Genomic DNA, 24,543 nt, shown 5'->3' on the forward strand with positions numbered 1-24,543 from the left:
TTCAACTTTATTGTCATTACACAAGTACAAGTACAAGGCAACGAAATGCAGTTTAGGTCTAACCAGAAGTGCAATAGCAGCAAGTGCAGGATATGAAAGTCTGAACTACCAAGGATGCAAGTCAGAAGTTCGCCTACTTGGTATTCACAAACGGCCACTAACATATCCACCATGCTGTTATAATCACCTGACCTACCAGTGTCAGTTACGTCGTTTCACCGCCATTAACCAATGCTCTCCCGTGGCATCATGGGATAGTAAAGTATCCAATCTCGCCGGAAATAGTAGGTCATCAGAGTACATTATGCCAACTCTTTTATGAGTACTGTGAATTATTTTAGTCACAGACTGTTTTTAGCCTCAGGACAGTATGCGATTTCAGATGCAGTGTGAAAACAGCCTAAATTACCTGCAGGGCGACACTCAGGCAAGTTCAGCCACTGGCCATATGGTCCACATATGACCACTGATGAGCCATTCAGAGCAAATCCCTCACTGCAGGCGATGGTTACGTTGTCTTGGGGTCTGTACTTTGTCCTCTCTCCAGGTTCTACCGATCGGTTTGCTACAGCAGGTGCTGAACAGAAGATCTTAGGCTCTAAACCAGGAGAAAAAACAATTAATAAAGCCAAAAACTTGACCTTACGTGCCTGACCCCTAACTATATGACACCATTAAAAACAAGTGTTCATGCAAGTTCTCCTTTTCACCCATCTTATCATCTACTGGTAAAAATCGCAACTCATAAAAAGTAATATAATTTACATGAAAAGTAAAAATACATTCATTAAAAGAATTACGCGTAGAAGTTCAATTCCTAACCAGCAGGCAACAGGCATCATACGGCACATGAATATAAGTTTTGATGAAGGGTGACCAAAATTGATTGTATGGACGATGTCTAATGCCATCATCAATGTGATATTGAATACTGACAGCAGCTGACCGTGATATTTTACTGGGTAAAATATCAAGTAAAAAGTATGTTCTATATGAAATCCGAACATACTACATACTGGTCGTTTCTCTATATGAGTTCTTGTCTGTACTTGTGTTCTCGTGAACTTGTGAAACGTCATCAGTCGCTGCCCAAGTCCTGTTCTATTCCAAAGTTAACATCTAGTCAAGTACAGTTCAAATGCCTGGATGTGTCCTTGATCCGCCCCTTTTATAGAGGATGCATCGAGAGGTGACTTGTGTGGACTCGAGAGAGCCAGGTATCCCAGAACACATCTCGAACCAACCAGCAAGCGTCAATAGCGGATGAGAAACCCAGCGTCATTTAAAAATACTACTGTTAATGTGTGACGAAATGGAGTTTTAAGAATTTTCAGGGGATAACATACTTGAATAGAGGCAGAATGGTGTTTTATGACATATTTCGTTTTATTGTAGCCTAAAATACAGAGATAACCGGAGAAGCCAGAGCGAGCTGAGTGACGTTATCAAGGACGCGCACTGTTCCATTAGCAAAATCGAACTTGGATTAGATTAGATTAGATTCAACTTTATTGTCATTACACAAGTACAAGTACAAGGCAACGAAATGCAGTTTAGGTCTAACCAGAAGTGCAATAGCAGCAAGTGCAGGATATGAAAGTCTGAACCACCAAGGATGCAAGTCAGAAGTTCGCCTACTTGGTATTCACAAACGGCCACTAACATATCCACCATGCTGTTATAATCACCTGACCTACCAGTGTCAGTTACGTCGTTTCACCGCCATTAACCAATGCTCTCCCGTGGCCTCATGGGATAGTAAAGTATCCAATCTCGCCGGAAATAGTAGGTCATCAGAGTACATTATGCCAACTCTTTTATGAGTACTGTGAATTATTTTAGTCACAGACTGTTTTTAGCCTCAGGAAAGTATGCGATTTCAGATGCAGTGTGAAAACAGCCTAAATTACCTGCAGGGCGACACTCAGGCAAGTTCAGCCACTGGCCATATGGTCCACATATGACCACTGATGAGCCATTCAGAGCAAATCCCTCACTGCAGGCGATGGTTACGTTGTCTTGGGGTCTGTACTTTGTCCTCTCTCCAGGTTCTACCGATCGGTTTGCTACAGCAGGTGCTGAACAGAAGATCTTAGGCTCTAAACCAGGAGAAAAAACAATTAATAAAGCCAAAAACTTGACCTTACGTGCCTGACCCCTAACTATATGACACCATTAAAAACAAGTGTTCATGCAAGTTCTCCTTTTCACCCATCTTATCATCTACTGGTAAAAATCGCAACTCATAAAAAGTAATATAATTTACATGAAAAGTAAAAATACATTCATTAAAAGAATTACGCGTAGAAGTTCAATTCCTAACCAGCGGGCAACAGGCATCATACGGCACATGAATATAAGTTTTGATGAAGGGTGACCAAAATTGATTGTACGGACGATGTTTAATGCCATCATCAATTTGATATTGAATACTGACAGCAGCTGACCGTGATATTTTACTGGGTAAAATATCAAGTAAAAAGTATGTTCTATATGAAATCCGAACATACTACATACTGGTCGTTTCTCAATATGAGTTCTTGTCTGTACTTGTGTTCTCGTGAACTTGTGAAACGTCATCAGTCGCTGCCCAAGTCCTGTTCTATTCCAAAGTTAACATCTAGTCAAGTACAGTTCAAATGCCTGGATGTGTCCTTGATCCGCCCCTTTTATAGAGGATGCATCGAGAGGTGACTTGTGTGGACTCGAGAGAGCCAGGTATCCCAGAACACATCTCGAACCAACCAGCAAGCGTCAATAGCGGATGAGAAACCCAGCGTCATTTAAAAATACTACTGTTAATGTGTGACGAAATGGAGTTTTAAGAATTTTCAGGGGATAACATACTTGAATAGAGGCAGAATGGTGTTTTATGACATATTTCGTTTTATTGTAGCCTAAAATACAGAGATAACCGGAGAAGCCAGAGCGAGCTGAGTGACGTTATCAAGGACGCGCACTGTTCCATTAGCAAAATCGAACTTGGATTAGATTAGATTAGATTCAACTTTATTGTCATTACACAAGTACAAGTACAAGGCAACGAAATGCAGTTTAGGTCTAACCAGAAGTGCAATAGCAGCAAGTGCAGGATATGAAAGTCTGAACCACCAAGGATGCAAGTCAGAAGTTCGCCTACTTGGTATTCACAAACGGCCACTAACATATCCACCATGCTGTTATAATCACCTGACCTACCAGTGTCAGTTACGTCGTTTCACCGCCATTAACCAATGCTCTCCCGTGGCATCATGGGATAGTAAAGTATCCAATCTCGCCGGAAATAGTAGGTCATCAGAGTATATTATGCCAACTCTTTTATGAGTACTGTGAATTATTTTAGTCACAGACTGTTTTTAGCCTCAGGAAAGTATGCGATTTCAGATGCAGTGTGAAAACAGCCTAAATTACCTGCAGGGCGACACTCAGGCAAGTTCAGCCACTGGCCATATGGTCCACATATGACCACTGATGAGCCATTCAGAGAAAATCCCTCACTGCAGGCGATGGTTACGTTGTCTTGGGGTCTGTACTTTGTCCTCTCTCCAGGTTCTACCGATCGGTTTGCTACAGCAGGTGCTGAACAGAAGATCTTAGGCTCTAAACCAGGAGAAAAAACAATTAATAAAGCCAAAAACTTGACCTTACGTGCCTGACCCCTAATTATATGACACCATTAAAAACAAGTGTTCATGCAAGTTCTCCTTTTCACCCATCTTATCATCTACTGGTAAAAATCGCAACTCAAAAAAAAAATAATATAATTTACATGAAAAGTAAAAATACATTCATTAAAAGAATTACGCGTAGAAGTTCAATTCCTAACCAGCGGGCAACAGGCATCATACGGCACATGAATATAAGTTTTGATGAAGGGTGACCAAAATTGATTGTACGGACGATGTCTAATGCCATCATCAATTTGATATTGAATACTGACAGCAGCTGACCGTGATATTTTACTGGGTAAAATATCAAGTAAAAAGTATGTTCTATATGAAATCCGAACATACTACATACTGGTCGTTTCTCAATATGAGTTCTTGTCTGTACTTGTGTTCTCGTGAACTTGTGAAACGTCATCAGTCGCTGCCGAAGTCCTGTTCTATTCCAAAGTTAACATCTAGTCAAGTACAGTTCAAATCCCTGGATGTGTCCTTGATCCGCCCCTTTTATAGAGGATGCATCGAGAGGTGACTTGTGTGGACTCGAGAGAGCCAGGTATCCCAGAACACATCTCGAACCAACCAGCAAGCGTCAATAGCGGATGAGAAACCCAGCGTCATTTAAAAATAATACTGTTAATGTGTGACGAAATGGAGTTTTAAGAATTTTCAGGGGATAACATACTTGAATAGAGGCAGAATGGTGTTTTATGACATATTTCGTTTTATTGTAGCCTAAAATACAGAGATAACCGGAGAAGCCAGAGCGAGCTGAGTAACGTTATCAAGGACGCGCACTGATCCATTAGCAAAGTCGAACGTGGATTAGATAAGATTAGATTAGATTCAACTTTATTGTCATTACACAAGTACAAGGCAACGAAATGCAGTTTAGGTCTAACCAGAAGTGCAATAGCAGCAAGTGCAGGATATGAAAGTCTGAACCACCAAGGATGCAAGTCAGAAGTTCGCCTACTTGGTATTCACAAACGGCCACTAACATATCCAACATGCTGTTATAATCACCTGACCTACCAGTGTCAGTTACGTCGTTTCACCGCCATTAACCAATGCTCTCCCGTGGCATCATGGGATAGTAAAGTATCCAATCTCGCCGGAAATAGTAGGTCATCAGAGTACATTATGCCAACTCTTTTATGAGTACTGTGAATTATTTTAGTCACAGACTGTTTTTAGCCTCAGGACAGTATGCGATTTCAGATGCAGTGTGAAAACAGCCTAAATTACCTGCAGGGCGACACTCAGGCAAGTTCAGCCACTGGCCATATGGTCCACATATGACCACTGATGAGCCATTCAGAGCAAATCCCTCACTGCAGGCGATGGTTACGTTGTCTTGGGGTCTGTACTTTGTCCTCTCTCCAGGTTCTACCGATCGGTTTGCTACAGCAGGTGCTGAACAGAAGATCTTAGGCTCTAAACCAGGAGAAAAAACAATTAATAAAGCCAAAAACTTGACCTTACGTGCCTGACCCCTAACTATATGACACCATTAAAAACAAGTGTTCATGCAAGTTCTCCTTTTCACCCATCTTATCATCTACTGGTAAAAATCGCAACTCATAAAAAGTAATATAATTTACATGAAAAGTAAAAATACATTCATTAAAAGAATTACACGTAGAAGTTCAATTCCTAACCAGCGGGCAACAGGCATCATACGGCACATGAATATAAGTTTTGATGAAGGGTGACCAAAATTGATTGTACGGACGATGTCTAATGTACACATTATATACACATTTATTTATCATACAGCATCTATTGCACTTTGGATTTCAATTTTTCAATCTGTGAATAATATTTTATACTGTACATTGTATATTATTATTACTATTATAGCGTAATGTATATTGTTTAGTGTATGTTTAGTGTATATTGTTTAAAGTATATGTATATTGTAAGTATGTGTATATTGTTTAAAGCTGTGAGAACTACACTCACATTGTGTAAATTATTTATTGTTTATTGTAGAGTTTACTGTGCTGTGAGTAATTGTGGGCGCATCAGTGTAATCTGATGCTGCTTTAAATGTTGTACATGTCATGTCATGACTACCATGTTGCTCGGAACTGCACCTAAGAATTTCACCTACTGTTGCACTTGTGCATATGTAGAGTGACAAATAAAGTGATTTGATTTGATTTTGATTTGATTTAATGCCATCATCAATTTGATATTGAATACTGACAGCAGCTGACCGTGATATTTTACTGGGTAAAATATCAAGTAAAAAGTATGTTCTATATGAAATCCGAACATACTACATACTGGTCGTTTCTCAATATGAGTTCTTGTCTGTACTTGTGTTCTCGTGAACTTGTGAAACGTCATCAGTCGCTGCCCAAGTCCTGTTCTATTCCAAAGTTAACATCTAGTCAAGTACAGTTCAAATGCCTGGATGTGTCCTTGATCCGCCCCTTTTATAGAGGATGCATCGAGAGGTGACTTGTGTGGACTCGAGAGAGCCAGGTATCCCAGAACACATCTCGAACCAACCAGCAAGCGTCAATAGCGGATGAGAAACCCAGCGTCATTTAAAAATACTACTGTTAATGTGTGACGAAATGGAGTTTTAAGAATTTTCAGGGGATAACATACTTGAATAGAGGCAGAATGGTGTTTTATGACATATTTCGTTTTATTGTAGCCTAAAATACAGAGATAACCGGAGAAGCCAGAGCGAGCTGAGTGACGTTATCAAGGACGCGCACTGTTCCATTAGCAAAATCGAACTTGGATTAGATTAGATTAGATTCAACTTTATTGTCATTACACAAGTACAAGTACAAGGCAACGAAATGCAGTTTAGGTCTAACCAGAAGTGCAATAGCAGCAAGTGCAGGATATGAAAGTCTGAACCACCAAGGATGCAAGTCAGAAGTTCGCCTACTTGGTATTCACAAACGGCCACTAACATATCCACCATGCTGTTATAATCACCTGACCTACCAGTGTCAGTTACGTCGTTTCACCGCCATTAACCAATGCTCTCCCGTGGCCTCATGGGATAGTAAAGTATCCAATCTCGCCGGAAATAGTAGGTCATCAGAGTACATTATGCCAACTCTTTTATGAGTACTGTGAATTATTTTAGTCACAGACTGTTTTTAGCCTCAGGAAAGTATGCGATTTCAGATGCAGTGTGAAAACAGCCTAAATTACCTGCAGGGCGACACTCAGGCAAGTTCAGCCACTGGCCATATGGTCCACATATGACCACTGATGAGCCATTCAGAGCAAATCCCTCACTGCAGGCGATGGTTACGTTGTCTTGGGGTCTGTACTTTGTCCTCTCTCCAGGTTCTACCGATCGGTTTGCTACAGCAGGTGCTGAACAGAAGATCTTAGGCTCTAAACCAGGAGAAAAAACAATTAATAAAGCCAAAAACTTGACCTTACGTGCCTGACCCCTAACTATATGACACCATTAAAAACAAGTGTTCATGCAAGTTCTCCTTTTCACCCATCTTATCATCTACTGGTAAAAATCGCAACTCTTAAAAAGTAATATAATTTACATGAAAAGTAAAAATACATTCATTAAAAGAATTACGCGTAGAAGTTCAATTCCTAACCAGCGGGCAACAGGCATCATACGGCACATGAATATAAGTTTTGATGAAGGGTGACCAAAATTGATTGTACGGACGATGTCTAATGCCATCATCAATTTGATATTGAATACTGACAGCAGCTGACCGTGATATTTTACTGGGTAAAATATCAAGTAAAAAGTATGTTCTATATGAAATCCGAACATACTACATACTGGTCGTTTCTCTATATGAGTTCTTGTCTGTACTTGTGTTCTCGTGAACTTGTGAAACGTCATCAGTCGCTGCCCAAGTCCTGTTCTATTCCAAAGTTAACATCTAGTCAAGTACAGTTCAAATGCCTGGATGTGTCCTTGATCCGCCCCTTTTATAGAGGATGCATCGAGAGGTGACTTGTGTGGACTCGAGAGAGCCAGGTATCCCAGAACACATCTCGAACCAACCAGCAAGCGTCAATAGCGGATGAGAAACCCAGCGTCATTTAAAAATACTACTGTTAATGTGTGACGAAATGGAGTTTTAAGAATTTTCAGGGGATAACATACTTGAATAGAGGCAGAATGGTGTTTTATGACATATTTCGTTTTATTGTAGCCTAAAATACAGAGATAACCGGAGAAGCCAGAGCGAGCTGAGTGACGTTATCAAGGACGCGCACTGTTCCATTAGCAAAATCGAACTTGGATTAGATTAGATTAGATTCAACTTTATTGTCATTACACAAGTACAAGTACAAGGCAACGAAATGCAGTTTAGGTCTAACCAGAAGTGCAATAGCAGCAAGTGCAGGATATGAAAGTCTGAACCACCAAGGATGCAAGTCAGAAGTTCGCCTACTTGGTATTCACAAACGGCCACTAACATATCCACCATGCTGTTATAATCACCTGACCTACCAGTGTCAGTTACGTCGTTTCACCGCCATTAACCAATGCTCTCCCGTGGCATCATGGGATAGTAAAGTATCCAATCTCGCCGGAAATAGTAGGTCATCAGAGTACATTATGCCAACTCTTTTATGAGTACTGTGAATTATTTTAGTCACAGACTGTTTTTAGCCTCAGGAAAGTATGCGATTTCAGATGCAGTGTGAAAACAGCCTAAATTACCTGCAGGGCGACACTCAGGCAAGTTCAGCCACTGGCCATATGGTCCACATATGACCACTGATGAGCCATTCAGAGCAAATCCCTCACTGCAGGCGATGGTTACGTTGTCTTGGGGTCTGTACTTTGTCCTCTCTCCAGGTTCTACCGATCGGTTTGCTACAGCAGGTGCTGAACAGAAGATCTTAGGCTCTAAACCAGGAGAAAAAACAATTAATAAAGCCAAAAACTTGACCTTACGTGCCTGACCCCTAACTATATGACACCATTAAAAACAAGTGTTCATGCAAGTTCTCCTTTTCACCCATCTTATCATCTACTGGTAAAAATCGCAACTCATAAAAAGTAATATAATTTACATGAAAAGTAAAAATACATTCATTAAAAGAATTACGCGTAGAAGTTCAATTCCTAACCAGCGGGCAACAGGCATCATACGGCACATGAATATAAGTTTTGATGAAGGGTGACCAAAATTGATTGTACGGACGATGTCTAATGCCATCATCAATTTGATATTGAATACTGACAGCAGCTGACCGTGATATTTTACTGGGTAAAATATCAAGTAAAAAGTATGTTCTATATGAAATCCGAACATACTACATACTGGTCGTTTCTCTATATGAGTTCTTGTCTGTACTTGTGTTCTCGTGAACTTGTGAAACGTCATCAGTCGCTGCCCAAGTCCTGTTCTATTCCAAAGTTAACATCTAGTCAAGTACAGTTCAAATGCCTGGATGTGTCCTTGATCCGCCCCTTTTATAGAGGATGCATCGAGAGGTGACTTGTGTGGACTCGAGAGAGCCAGGTATCCCAGAACACATCTCGAACCAACCAGCAAGTGTCAATAGCGGATGAGAAACCCAGCGTCATTTAAAAATACTACTGTTAATGTGTGACGAAATGGAGTTTTAAGAATTTTCAGGGGATAACATACTTGAATAGAGGCAGAATGGTGTTTTATGACATATTTCGTTTTATTGTAGCCTAAAATACAGAGATAACCGGAGAAGCCAGAGCGAGCTGAGTGACGTTATCAAGGACGCGCACTGTTCCATTAGCAAAGTCGAACTTGGATTAGATAAGATTAGATTCAACTTTATTGTCATTACACAAGTACAAGTACAAGGCAACGAAATGCAGTTTAGGTCTAACCAGAAGTGCAATAGCAGCAAGTGCAGGATATGAAAGTCTGAACTACCAAGGATGCAAGTCAGAAGTTCGCCTACTTGGTATTCACAAACGGCCACTAACATATCCACCATGCTGTTATAATCACCTGACCTACCAGTGTCAGTTACGTCGTTTCACCGCCATTAACCAATGCTCTCCCGTGGCATCATGGGATAGTAAAGTATCCAATCTCGCCGGAAATAGTAGGTCATCAGAGTACATTATGCCAACTCTTTTATGAGTACTGTGAATTATTTTAGTCACAGACTGTTTTTAGCCTCAGGACAGTATGCGATTTCAGATGCAGTGTGAAAACAGCCTAAATTACCTGCAGGGCGACACTCAGGCAAGTTCAGCCACTGGCCATATGGTCCACATATGACCACTGATGAGCCATTCAGAGCAAATCCCTCACTGCAGGCGATGGTTACGTTGTCCTGGGGTCTGTACTTTGTCCTCTCTCCAGGTTCTACCGATCGGTTTGCTACAGCAGGTGCTGAACAGAAGATCTTAGGCTCTAAACCAGGAGAAAAAACAATTAATAAAGCCAAAAACTTGACCTTACGTGCCTGACCCCTAACTATATGACACCATTAAAAACAAGTGTTCATGCAAGTTCTCCTTTTCACCCATCTTATCATCTACTGGTAAAAATCGCAACTCATAAAAAGTAATATAATTTACATGAAAAGTAAAAATACATTCATTAAAAGAATTACGCGTAGAAGTTCAATTCCTAACCAGCGGGCAACAGGCATCATACGGCACATGAATATAAGTTTTGATGAAGGGTGACCAAAATTGATTGTACGGACGATGTTTAATGCCATCATCAATTTGATATTGAATACTGACAGCAGCTGACCGTGATATTTTACTGGGTAAAATATCAAGTAAAAAGTATGTTCTATATGAAATCCGAACATACTACATACTGGTCGTTTCTCAATATGAGTTCTTGTCTGTACTTGTGTTCTCGTGAACTTGTGAAACGTCATCAGTCGCTGCCCGAGTCCTGTTCTATTCCAAAGTTAACATCTAGTCAAGTACAGTTCAAATCCCTGGATGTGTCCTTGATCCGCTCCTTTTATAGAGGATGCATCGAGAGGTGACTTGTGTGGACTCGAGAGAGCCAGGTATCCCAGAACACATCTCGCACCAACCAGCAAGCGTCAATAGCGGATGAGAAACCCAGCGTCATTTAAAAATACTACTGTTAATGTGTGGCGAAATGGAGTTTTAAGAATTTTCAGGGGATAACATACTTGAATAGAGGCAGAATGGTGTTTTATGACATATTTCGTTTTATTGTAGCCTAAAATAAAGAGATAACCGGAGAAGCCAGAGCGAGCTGACTGACGTTATCAAGGACGCGCACTGTTCCATTAGCAAAATCGAACTTGGATTAGATTAGATTAGATTCAACTTTATTGTCATTACACAAGTACAAGTACAAGGCAACGAAATGCAGTTTAGGTCTAACCAGAAGTGCAATAGCAGCAAGTGCAGGATATGTAAGTCTGAACTACCAAGGATGCAAGTCAGAAGTTCGCCTACTTGGTATTCACAAACGGCCACTAACATATCCACCATGCTGTTATAATCACCTGACCTACCAGTGTCAGTTACGTCGTTTCACCGCCATTAACCAATGCTCTCCCGTGGCATCATGGGATAGTAAAGTATCCAATCTCGCCGGAAATAGTAGGTCATCAGAGTACATTATGCCAACTCTTTTATGAGTACTGTGAATTATTTTAGTCACAGACTGTTTTTAGCCTCAGGAAAGTATGCGATTTCAGATGCAGTGTGAAAACAGCCTAAATTACCTGCAGGGCGACACTCAGGCAAGTTCAGCCACTGGCCATATGGTCCACATATGACCACTGATGAGCCATTCAGAGCAAATCCCTCACTGCAGGCGATGGTTACGTTGTCTTGGGGTCTGTACTTTGTCCTCTCTCCAGGTTCTACCGATCGGTTTGCTACAGCAGGTGCTGAACAGAAGATCTTAGGCTCTAAACCAGGAGAAAAAACAATTAATAAAGCCAAAAACTTGACCTTACGTGCCTGACCCCTAACTATATGACACCATTAAAAACAAGTGTTCATGCAAGTTCTCCTTTTCACCCATCTTATCATCTACTGGTAAAAATCGCAACTCATAAAAAGTAATATAATTTACATGAAAAGTAAAAATACATTCATTAAAAGAATTACGCGTAGAAGTTCAATTCCTAACCAGCGGGCAACAGGCATCATACGGCACATGAATATAAGTTTTGATGAAGGGTGACCAAAATTGATTGTACGGACGATGTCTAATGCCATCATCAATTTGATATTGAATACTGACAGCAGCTGACCGTGATATTTTACTGGGTAAAATATCAAGTAAAAAGTATGTTCTATATGAAATCCGAACATACTACATACTGGTCGTTTCTCAATATGAGTTCTTGTCTGTACTTGTGTTCTCGTGAACTTGTGAAACGTCATCAGTCGCTGCCCAAGTCCTGTTCTATTCCAAAGTTAACATCTAGTCAAGTACAGTTCAAATGCCTGGATGTGTCCTTGATCCGCCCCTTTAATAGAGGATGCATCGAGAGGTGACTTGTGTGGACTCGAGAGAGCCAGGTATCCCAGAACACATCTCGAACCAACCAGCAAGCGTCAATAGCGGATGAGAAACCCAGCGTCATTTAAAAATACTACTGTTAATGTGTGACGAAATGGAGTTTTAAGAATTTTCAGGGGATAACATACTTGAATAGAGGCAGAATGGTGTTTTATGACATATTTCCTTTTATTGTAGCCTAAAATACAGAGATAACCGGAGAAGCCAGAGCGAGCTGAGTGACGTTATCAAGGACGCGCACTGTTCCATTAGCAAAATCGAACTTGGATTAGATTAGATTAGATTCAACTTTATTGTCATTACACAAGTACAAGTACAAGGCAACGAAATGCAGTTTAGGTCTAACCAGAAGTGCAATAGCAGCAAGTGCAGGATATGAAAGTCTGAACCACCAAGGATGCAAGTCAGAAGTTCGCCTACTTGGTATTCACAAACGGCCACTAACATATCCACCATGCTGTTATAATCACCTGACCTACCAGTGTCAGTTACGTCGTTTCACCGCCATTAACCAATGCTCTCCCGTGGCATCATGGGATAGTAAAGTATCCAATCTCGCCGGAAATAGTAGGTCATCAGAGTACATTATGCCAACTCTTTTATGAGTACTGTGAATTATTTTAGTCACAGACTGTTTTTAGCCTCAGGACAGTATGCGATTTCAGATGCAGTGTGAAAACAGCCTAAATTACCTGCAGGGCGACACTCAGGCAAGTTCAGCCACTGGCCATATGGTCCACATATGACCACTGATGAGCCATTCAGAGCAAATCCCTCACTGCAGGCGATGGTTACGTTGTCTTGGGGTCTGTACTTTGTCCTCTCTCCAGGTTCTACCGATCGGTTTGCTACAGCAGGTGCTGAACAGAAGATCTTAGGCTCTAAACCAGGAGAAAAAACAATTAATAAAGCCAAAAACTTGACCTTACGTGCCTGACCCCTAACTATATGACACCATTAAAAACAAGTGTTCATGCAAGTTCTCCTTTTCACCCATCTTATCATCTACTGGTAAAAATCGCAACTCATAAAAAGTAATATAATTTACATGAAAAGTAAAAATACATTCATTAAAAGAATTACACGTAGAAGTTCAATTCCTAACCAGCGGGCAACAGGCATCATACGGCACATGAATATAAGTTTTGATGAAGGGTGACCAAAATTGATTGTACGGACGATGTCTAATGTACACATTATATACACATTTATTTATCATACAGCATCTATTGCACTTTGGATTTCAATTTTTCAATCTGTGAATAATATTTTATACTGTACATTGTATATTATTATTACTATTATAGCGTAATGTATATTGTTTAGTGTATGTTTAGTGTATATTGTTTAAAGTATATGTATATTGTAAGTATGTGTATATTGTTTAAAGCTGTGAGAACTACACTCACATTGTGTAAATTATTTATTGTTTATTGTAGAGTTTACTGTGCTGTGAGTAATTGTGGGCGCATCAGTGTAATCTGATGCTGCTTTAAATGTTGTACATGTCATGTCATGACTACCATGTTGCTCGGAACTGCACCTAAGAATTTCACCTACTGTTGCACTTGTGCATATGTAGAGTGACAAATAAAGTGATTTGATTTGATTTTGATTTGATTTAATGCCATCATCAATTTGATATTGAATACTGACAGCAGCTGACCGTGATATTTTACTGGGTAAAATATCAAGTAAAAAGTATGTTCTATATGAAATCCGAACATACTACATACTGGTCGTTTCTCAATATGAGTTCTTGTCTGTACTTGTGTTCTCGTGAACTTGTGAAACGTCATCAGTCGCTGCCCAAGTCCTGTTCTATTCCAAAGTTAACATCTAGTCAAGTACAGTTCAAATGCCTGGATGTGTCCTTGATCCGCCCCTTTTATAGAGGATGCATCGAGAGGTGACTTGTGTGGACTCGAGAGAGCCAGGTATCCCAGAACACATCTCGAACCAACCAGCAAGCGTCAATAGCGGATGAGAAACCCAGCGTCATTTAAAAATACTACTGTTAATGTGTGACGAAATGGAGTTTTAAGAATTTTCAGGGGATAACATACTTGAATAGAGGCAGAATGGTGTTTTATGACATATTTCCTTTTATTGTAGCCTAAAATACAGAGATAACCGGAGAAGCCAGAGCGAGCTGAGTGACGTTATCAAGGACGCGCACTGTTCCATTAGCAAAATCGAACTTGGATTAGATTAGATTAGATTCAACTTTATTGTCATTACACAAGTACAAGTACAAGGCAACGAAATGCAGTTTAGGTCTAACCAGAAGTGCAATAGCAGCAAGTGCAGGATATGAAAGTCTGAACCACCAAGGATGCAAGTCAGAAGTTCGCCTACTTGGTATTCACAAACGGCCACTAACATATCCACCATGCTGTTATAATCACCTGACCTACCAGTGTCAGTTACGTCGTTTCACCGCCATTAACCAATGCTCTCCCGTGGCCTCATGGGATAGTAAAGTATCCAATCTCGCCGGAAATAGTAGGTCATCAGAGTACATTATGCCAACTCTTTTATGAGTACTGTGAATTATTTTAGTCACAGACTGTTTTTAGCCTCAGGAAAGTATGCGATTTCAGATGCAGTGTGAAAACAGCCTAAATTACCTGCAGGGCGACACTCAGGCAAGTTCAGCCACTGGCCATATGGTCCACATATGACCACTGATGAGCCATTCAGAGCAAATCCCTCACTGCAGGCGATGGTTACGTTGTCTTGGGGTCTGTACTTTGTCCTCTCTCCAGGTTCTACCGATCGGTTTGCTACAGCAGGTGCTGAACAGAAGATCTTAGGCTCTAAACCAGGAGAAAAAACAATTAATAAAGCCAAAAACTTGACCTTACGTGCCTGACCCCTAACTATATGACACCATTAAAAATAAGTGTTCATGCAAGTTCTCCTTTTCACCCATCTTATCATCTACTGGTAAAAATCGCAACTCTTAAAAAGTAATATAATTTACATGAAAAGTAAAAATACATTCATTAAAAGAATTACGCGTAGAAGTTCAATTCCTAACCAGCGGGCAACAGGCATCATACGGCACATGAATATAAGTTTTGATGAAGGGTGACCAAAATTGATTGTACGGACGATGTCTAATGCCATCATCAATTTGATATTGAATACTGACAGCAGCTGACCGTGATATTTTACTGGGTAAAATATCAAGTAAAAAGTATGTTCTATATGAAATCCGAACATACTACATACTGGTCGTTTCTCTATATGAGTTCTTGTCTGTACTTGTGTTCTCGTGAACTTGTGAAACGTCATCAGTCGCTGCCCAAGTCCTGTTCTATTCCAAAGTTAACATCTAGTCAAGTACAGTTCAAATGCCTGGATGTGTCCTTGATCCGCCCCTTTTATAGAGGATGCATCGAGAGGTGACTTGTGTGGACTCGAGAGAGCCAGGTATCCCAGAACACATCTCGAACCAACCAGCAAGCGTCAATAGCGGATGAGAAACCCAGCGTCATTTAAAAATACTACTGTTAATGTGTGACGAAATGGAGTTTTAAGAATTTTCAGGGGATAACATACTTGAATAGAGGCAGAATGGTGTTTTATGACATATTTCGTTTTATTGTAGCCTAAAATAAAGAGATAACCGGAGAAGCCAGAGCGAGCTGACTGACGTTATCAAGGACGCGCACTGTTCCATTAGCAAAATCGAACTTGGATTAGATTAGATTAGATTCAACTTTATTGTCATTACACAAGTACAAGTACAAGGCAACGAAATGCAGTTTAGGTCTAACCAGAAGTGCAATAGCAGCAAGTGCAGGATATGTAAGTCTGAACTACCAAGGATGCAAGTCAGAAGTTCGCCTACTTGGTATTCACAAACGGCCACTAACATATCCACCATGCTGTTATAATCACCTGACCTACCAGTGTCAGTTACGTCGTTTCACCGCCATTAACCAATGCTCTCCCGTGGCATCATGGGATAGTAAAGTATCCAATCTCGCCGGAAATAGTAGGTCATCAGAGTACATTATGCCAACTCTTTTATGAGTACTGTGAATTATTTTAGTCACAGACTGTTTTTAGCCTCAGGAAAGTATGCGATTTCAGATGCAGTGTGAAAACAGCCTAAATTACCTGCAGGGCGACACTCAGGCAAGTTCAGCCACTGGCCATATGGTCCACATATGACCACTGATGAGCCATTCAGAGCAAATCCCTCACTGCAGGCGATGGTTACGTTGTCTTGGGGTCTGTACTTTGTCCTCTCTCCAGGTTCTACCGATCGGTTTGCTACAGCAGGTGCTGAACAGAAGATCTTAGGCTCTAAACCAGGAGAAAAAACAATTAATAAAGCCAAAAACTTGACCTTACGTGCCTGACCCCTAACTATATGACACCATTAAAAACAAGTGTTCATGCAAGTTCTCCTTTTCACCCATCTTATCATCTACTGGTAAAAATCGCAACTCATAAAAAGTAATATAATTTACATGAAAAGTAAAAATACATTCATTAAAAGAATTACGCGTAGAAGTTCAATTCCTAACCAGCGGGCAACAGGCATCATACGGCACATGAATATAAGTTTTGATGAAGGGTGACCAAAATTGATTGTACGGACGATGTCTAATGCCATCATCAATTTGATATTGAATACTGACAGCAGCTGACCGTGATATTTTACTGGGTAAAATATCAAGTAAAAAGTATGTTCTATATGAAATCCGAACATACTACATACTGGTCGTTTCTCAATATGAGTTCTTGTCTGTACTTGTTTTCTCGTGAACTTGTGAAACGTCATCAGTCGCTGCCCAAGTCCTGTTCTATTCCAAAGTTAACATCTAGTCAAGTACAGTTCAAATGCCTGGATGTGTCCTTGATCCGCCCCTTTAATAGAGGATGCATTGAGAGATGACTTGTGTGGACTCGAGAGAGCCAGGTATCCCAGAACACATCTCGAACCAACCAGCAAGCGTCAATAGCGGATGAGAAACCCAGCATCATTTAAAAATACTACTGTTAATGTGTGACGAAATGGAGTTTTAAGAATTTTCAGGGGATAACATACTTGAATAGAGGCAGAATGGTGTTTTATGACATATTTCCTTTTATTGTAGCCTAAAATACAGAGATAACCGGAGAAGCCAGAGCGAGCTGAGTGACGTTATCAAGGACGCGCACTGTTCCATTAGCAAAATCGAACTTGGATTAGATTAGATTAGATTCAACTTTATTGTCATTACACAAGTACAAGTACAAGGCAACGAAATGCAGTTTAGGTCTAACCAGAAGTGCAATAGCAGCAAGTGCAGGATATGAAAGTCTGAACCACCAAGGATGCAAGTCAGAAGTTCGCCTACTTGGTATTCACAAACGGCCACTAACATATCCACCATGCTGTTATAATCACCTGACCTACCAGTGTCAGTTACGTCGTTTCACCGCCATTAACCAATGCTCTCCCGTGGCATCATGGGATAGTAAAGTATCCAATCTCGCCGGAAATAGTAGGTCATCAGAGTACATTATGCCAACTCTTTTATGAGTACTGTGAATTATTTTAGTCACAGACTGTTTTTAGCCTCAGGAAAGTATGCGATTTCAGATGCAGTGTGAAAACAGCCTAAATTACCTGCAGGGCGACACTCAGGCAAGTTCAGCCACTGGCCATATGGTCCACATATGACCACTGATGAGCCATTCAGAGCAAATCCCTCACTGCAGGCGATGGTTACGTTGTCTTGGGGTCTGTACTTTGTCCTCTCTCCAGGTTCTACCGATCGGTTTGCTACAGCAGGTGCTGAACAGAAGATCTTAGGCTCTAAACCAGGAGAAAAAACAATTAATAAAGCCAAAAACTTGACCTTACGTGCCTGACCCCTAACTATATGACACCATTAAAAACAAGTGTTCATGCAAGTTCTCCTTTTCACCCATCTTATCATCTACTGGTAAAAATCGCAACTCATAAAAAGTAATATAATTTACATGAAAAGTAAAAATACATTCATTAAAAGAATTACGCGTAGAAGTTCAATTCCTAACCAGCGGGCAACAGGCATCATACGGCACATGAATATAAGTTTTGATGAAGGGTGACCAAAATTGATTGTACGGACGATGTCTAATGCCATCATCAATTTGATATTGAATACTGACAGCAGCTGACCGTGATATTTTACTGGGTAAAATATCAAGTAAAAAGTATGTTCTATATGAAATCCGAACATACTACATACTGGTCGTTTCTCAATATGAGTTCTTGTCTGTACTTGTTTTCTCGTGAACTTGTGAAACGTCATCAGTCGCTGCCCAAGTCCTGTTCTATTCCAAAGTTAACATCTAGTCAAGTACAGTTCAAATGCCTGGATGTGTCCTTGATCCGCCCCTTTAATAGAGGATGCATTGAGAGATGACTTGTGTGGACTCGAGAGAGCCAGGTATCCCAGAACACATCTCGAACCAACCAGCAAGCGTCAATAGCGGATGAGAAACCCAGCATCATTTAAAAATACTACTGTTAATGTGTGACGAAATGGAGTTTTAAGAATTTTCAGGGGATAACATACTTGAATAGAGGCAGAATGGTGTTTTATGACATATTTCGTTTTATTGTAGCCTAAAATACAGAGATAACCGGAGAAGCCAGAGCGAGCTGAGTGACGTTATCAAGGACGCGCACTGTTCCATTAGCAAAATCGAACTTGGATTAGATTAGATTAGATTCAACTTTATTGTCATTACACAAGTACAAGTATGTGGCGAACAGCGAGGCCGAGGGACCGTGAGGGCGGGACGAGGCGGCGCTCATCAGGGAGGATGAGCGCCAGCTGCGCGTCGCAGCGATATCGGCCCTCGCGGAGGAGTGAGGGACTATAAAGGAGGAGCGACGACAGTGAGGGACGAGAGAGGACCAGGCCTGGAATTTGCGTTATGTTTTATTTATGTTTTGTTATGTGTTGCTGCAGTCGACCGTGAGGGGCTGCAGCTTATTATTTTCATTTTGTGTTTATTTGTATGTAGGCGACAGTCGTCCGCGAGGGGCTGTCGCCGCCATTTTAGTTTGTGTTTGTTTAATTAAAACTTATTTTGAATGTCCGCCGGTTCCCGCCTCCTTCTTCCCGTACAAACAACGTTTTACTACAGTGGTGCCGAAGCCCGGGAGGAAGGAGGGACACGCTGTCGAAGAGCCCTCGCAGCTGAGGGGGATCGCGGTGCCGCGGAGTTCGGGCAGCGCGGAGGAGAGAAGTCCGCGAGCGGCTGCCCGAAGCGGTGGTGCTGGAGCGGATGAAGGTCGGTGGGACGGAGAGCTCGCTGCCGTGCCCCTGGGTCGAGGTGGGGTGGCTGCCGTCCGCGAGGGGGCGAAGGAGTCCCCAGCGCTTGCCCGGAGCCGAAGCCTGCTGCCGTCCGCCATATTGGGGAGGAGTTGGAGCGCTGCCGTCCGCCAGGTTGGGGAGGAGCAGGGAGCGCGGGACGGGGACTCGCTTCCGGCCGCCCTCAGAAGGAGGAGCCACCACCGGCCGCCAGGGGGCGGAGGAGTGTCGAGCCGCCCACCGGCCGTCCAGTACCACCGCATGGCACCGCGAGGAAGAGCCTCTCGGCTGGCTGAGGACCGAGCGGCAGTGTGTCTGGGAACCGGACCAGAATTTTTTTTTTTTTCTCCTCTCTCCACTCTCTCGTCTCTGTCGCTCCTCATGCTCCCCGCTCCGTTCTCTCACCTCGCTGTTCTTACCCCCAGGTCCCGCGGCCGCCGTGATCGCCCCCCCCCGGGGAGGGGGGGGGGGGAGTAGAGCGCAGACTCGGGAGTGCCCCCCGGCCTGCGAAGGGCGTTGGGGGTATGTGGCGAGCAGCGAGGCCGAGGGACCGTGAGGGCGGGACGAGGCGGCGCTCATCAGAGAGGATGAGCGCCAGCTGCGAGCCGCAGCGATCTCGGCCCTTGCGGAGGAGTGAGGGAGTATAAAGGAGGAGCGACGACAGTGAGGGACGAGAGAGGACCAGGCCTGGAGTTTGTGTTATGTTTTATTTTAGTTTTGTTATCCGCTGCAGTCGTCCGTGAGGGGCTGCAGCCTTTATTTTCACGTTGTGTTTATTTGTGTTTGTGTGTAGGTGGCAATCGGCCGTGAGGGGCTGCCGCCGCCATATTTATTTTGTCTTTATTTTTGATTAAAACTTGTTGAATGTTCGCTGGTTCCCGCCTCCTTCTTCCCGTACAAACAACGTTTACTACAAAGTACAAGGCAACGAAATGCAGTTTAGGTCTAACCAGAAGTGCAATAGCAGCAAGTGCAGGATCTGAAAGTCTGAACTACCAAGGATGCAAGTCAGAAATTCACCTACTTGGTATTCACAAACGGCCACTTACATATCCACCATGCTGTTATAATCACCTGACCTACCAGTGTCAGTTACGTCGTTTCACCGCCATTAACCAATGCTCTCCCGTGGCATCATGGGATAGTAAAGTATCCAATCTCGCCGGAAATAGTAGGTCATCAGAGTACATTATGCCAACTCTTTTATGAGTACTGTGAATTATTTTAGTCACAGACTGTTTTTAACCTCAGGAAAGTATGCGATTTCAGATGCAGTGTGAAAACAGCCTAAATTACCTGCAGGGCGACACTCAGGCAAGTTCAGCCACTGGCCATATGGTCCACATATGACCACTGATGAGCCATTCAGAGCAAATCCCTCACTGCAGGCGATGGTTACGTTGTCTTGGGGTCTGTACTTTGTCCTCTCTCCAGGTTCTACCGATCGGTTTGCTACAGCAGGTGCTGAACAGAAGATCTTAGGCTCTAAACCAGGAGAAAAAACAATTAGTAAAGCCAAAAACTTGACCTTACGTGCCTGACCCCTAACTATATGACACCATTAAAAACAAGTGTTCATGCAAGTTCTCCTTTTCACCCATCTTATCATCTACTGGTAAAAATCGCAACTCATAAAAAGTAATATAATTTACATGAAAAGTAAAAATACATTCATTAAAAGAATTACGCGTAGAAGTTCAATTCCTAACCAGCGGGCAACAGGCATCATACGGCACATGAATATAAGTTTTGATGAAGGGTGACCAAAATTGATTGTACGGACGATGTCTAATGCCATCATCAATTTGATATTGAATACTGACAGCAGCTGACCGTGATATTTTACTGGGTAAAATATCAAGTAAAAAGTATGTTCTATATGAAATCCGAACATACTACATACTGGTCGTTTCTCAATATGAGTTCTTGTCTGTACTTGTGTTCTCGTGAACTTGTGAAACGTCATCAGTCGCCGCCCAAGTCCTGTTCTATTCCAAAGTTAACATCTAGTCAAGTACAGTTCAAATCCCTGGATGTGTCCTTGATCCGCCCCTTTTATAGAGGATGCATCGAGAGGTGACTTGTGTGGACTCGAGAGAGCCAGGTATCCCAGAACAGATCTCGCACCAACCAGCAAGCGTCAATAGCGGGTGAGAAACCCAGCGTCATTTAAAAATACTACTGTTAATGTGTGACGAAATTGAGTTTTAAGAATTTTCAGGGGATAACATACTTGAATAGAGGCAGAATGGTGTTTTATGACATATTTGGTTTTATTGTAGCCTAAAATACAGAGATAACCGGAGAAGCCAGAGCGAGCTGAGTGACGTTATCAAGGACGCGCACTGTTCCATTAGCAAAATCGAACTTGGATTAGATTAGATTAGATTCAACTTTATTGTCATTACACAAGTACAAGTACAAGGCAACGAAATGAAGTTTAGGTCTAACCAGAAGTGCAATAGCAGCAAGTGCAGGATATGAAAGTCTGAACTACCAAGGATGCAAGTCAGAAGTTCGCCTACTTGGTATTCACAAACGGCCACTAACATATCCACCATGCTGTTATAATCACCTGACCTACCAGTGTCAGTTACGTCGTTTCACCGCCATTAACCAATGCTCTCCCGTGGCATCATGGGATAGTAAAGTATCCAATCTCGCCGGAAATAGTAGGTCATCAGAGTACATTATGCCAACTCTTTTATGAGTACTGTGAATTATTTTAGTCACAGACTGTTTTTAGCCTCAGGACAGTATGCGATTTCAGATGCAGTGTGAAAACAGCCTAAATTACCTGCAGGGCGACACTCAGGCAAGTTCAGCCACTGGCCATATGGTCCACATATGACCACTGATGAGCCATTCAGAGCAAATCCCTCACTGCAGGCGATGGTTACGTTGTCTTGGGGTCTGTACTTTGTCCTCTCTCCAGGTTCTACCGATCGGTTTGCTACAGCAGGTGCTGAACAGAAGATCTTAGGCTCTAAACCAGGAGAAAAAAACAATTAATAAAGCCAAAAACTTGACCTTACGTGCCTGACCCCTAACTATATGACACCTTTAAAAACAAGTGTTCATGCAAGTTCTCCTTTTCACCCATCTTATCATCTACTGGTAAAAATCGCAACTCATAAAAAGTAATATAATTTACATGAAAAGTAAAAATACATTCATTAAAAGAATTACGCGTAGAAGTTCAATTCCTAACCAGCGGGCAACAGGCATCATACGGCACATGAATATAAGTTTTGATGAAGGGTGACCAAAATTGATTGTACGGACGATGTCTAATGCCATCATCAATTTGATATTGAATACTGACAGCAGCTGACCGTGATATTTTACTGGGTAAAATATCAAGTAAAAAGTATGCTCTATATGAAATCCGAACATACTACATACTGGTCGTTTCTCAATATGAGTTCTTGTCTGTACTTGTGTACTCGTGAACTTGTGAAACGTCATCAGTCGCTGCCCAAGTCCTGTTCTATTCCAAAGTTAACATCTAGTCAAGGACAGTTCAAATCCCTGGATGTGTCCTTGATCCGCCCCTTTTATAGAGGATGCATCGAGAGGTGACTTGTGTGGACACGAGAGAGCCAGGTATCCGAGAACACATCTCGCACCAACCAGCAAGCGTCAATAGCGGATGAGAAACCCAGCGTCATTTAAAAATACTACTGTTAATGTGTGACGAAATGGAGTTTTAAGAATTTTCAGGGGATAACATACTTGAATAGAGGCAGAATGGTGTTTTATGACATATTTCGTTTTATTGTAGCCTAAAATACAGAGATAACCGGAGAAGCCAGAGGGAGCTGAGTGACGTTATCAAGGACGCGCACTCTTCCATTAGCAAAATCGAACTTGGATTAGATTAGATTAGATTAGATTAGATTCAACTTTATTGTCATTACACAAGTACAAGTACAAGGCAACGAAATGCAGTTTAGGTCTAACCAGAAGTGCATTAGAAGCAAGTGCAGGATATGAAAGTCTGAACTACCAAGGATGCAAGTCAGAAGTTCGCCTACTTGGTATTCACAAACGGCCACTAATATATCCACCATGCTGTTATAATCACCTGACCTACCAGTGTCAATTACGTTGTTTCACCGCCATTAACCAATGCTCTCCCGTGGCATCATGGGAAAGTAAAGTATCCAATCTCGCCGGAAATAGTAGGTCATCAGAGTACATTATGCCAACTCTTTTATGAGTACTGTGAATTATTTTAGTCACTGACTGTTTTTAGCCTCAGGAAAGTATGCGATTTCAGATGCAGTGTGAAAACAGCCTAAATTACCTGCAGGGCGACACTCAGGCAAGTTCAGCCACTGGCCATATGGTCCACATATGACCACTGATGAGCCATTCAGAGCAAATCCCTCACTGCAGGCGATGGTTACGTTGTCTTGGGGTCTGTACTTTGTCCTCTCTCCAGGTTCTACCGATCGGTTTGCTACAGCAGGTGCTGAACAGAAGATCTTAGGCTCTAAACCAGGAGAAAAAAACAATTAATAAAGCCAAAAACTTGACCTTACGTGCCTGACCCCTAACTATATGACACCATTAAAAACAAGTGTTCATGCAAGTTCTCCTTTTTCACCCATCTTATCATCTACTGGTAAAAATCGCAACTCATAAAAAGTAATATAACTTACATGAAAAGTAAAAATACATTCATTAAAAGAATTACGCGTAGAAGTTCAATTCCTAACCAGCGGGCAACAGGCATCATACGGCACATGAATATAAGTTTTGATGAAGGGTGACCAAAATTGATTGTACGGACGATGTCTAATGCCATCATCAATTTGATATTGAATACTGACAGCAGCTGACCGTGATATTTTACTGGGTAAAATATCAAGTAAAAAGTATGTTCTATATGAAATCCGAACATACTACATACTGGTCGTTTCTCAATATGAGTTCTTGTCTGTACTTGTGTTCTCGTGAACTTGTGAAACGTCATCAGTCGCCGCCCAAGTCCTGTTCTATTCCAAAGTTAACATCTAGTCAAGTACAGTTCAAATCCCTGGATGTGTCCTTGATCCGCCC

The 24,543-nt window shown here is 41.8% G+C and overlaps 1 protein-coding gene across 1 annotated transcript in view; it reads right to left on the minus strand.

Annotated features, from left to right (window-relative positions):
- Positions 1 to 24,543, minus strand: part of LOC307118028 (sushi, von Willebrand factor type A, EGF and pentraxin domain-containing protein 1-like) — a gene marked incomplete at both ends in the record, with an annotated part of 79,807 nt that overhangs the window by 53,397 nt on the left and 1,867 nt on the right. Inside the window, 15 exons of the mRNA XM_079803320.1 lie at positions 410 to 598; positions 1,911 to 2,099; positions 3,412 to 3,600; positions 4,914 to 5,102; positions 6,852 to 7,040; positions 8,353 to 8,541; positions 9,854 to 10,042; positions 11,355 to 11,543; positions 12,856 to 13,044; positions 14,794 to 14,982; positions 16,295 to 16,483; positions 17,796 to 17,984; positions 20,773 to 20,961; positions 22,274 to 22,462; positions 23,786 to 23,974. Of these exons, the coding sequence (XP_079659446.1) occupies positions 410 to 598; positions 1,911 to 2,099; positions 3,412 to 3,600; positions 4,914 to 5,102; positions 6,852 to 7,040; positions 8,353 to 8,541; positions 9,854 to 10,042; positions 11,355 to 11,543; positions 12,856 to 13,044; positions 14,794 to 14,982; positions 16,295 to 16,483; positions 17,796 to 17,984; positions 20,773 to 20,961; positions 22,274 to 22,462; positions 23,786 to 23,974 (2,835 nt within the window). The remainder of the gene's footprint in view (positions 1 to 409; positions 599 to 1,910; positions 2,100 to 3,411; positions 3,601 to 4,913; positions 5,103 to 6,851; positions 7,041 to 8,352; positions 8,542 to 9,853; positions 10,043 to 11,354; positions 11,544 to 12,855; positions 13,045 to 14,793; positions 14,983 to 16,294; positions 16,484 to 17,795; positions 17,985 to 20,772; positions 20,962 to 22,273; positions 22,463 to 23,785; positions 23,975 to 24,543) is intronic.

The sequence above is a fragment of the Gobio gobio genome, assembly GCF_949357685.1.
Source record: "Gobio gobio genome assembly, chromosome: 21".
In the NCBI taxonomy this organism is placed as follows: Eukaryota; Metazoa; Chordata; class Actinopteri; order Cypriniformes; family Gobionidae; genus Gobio; species Gobio gobio.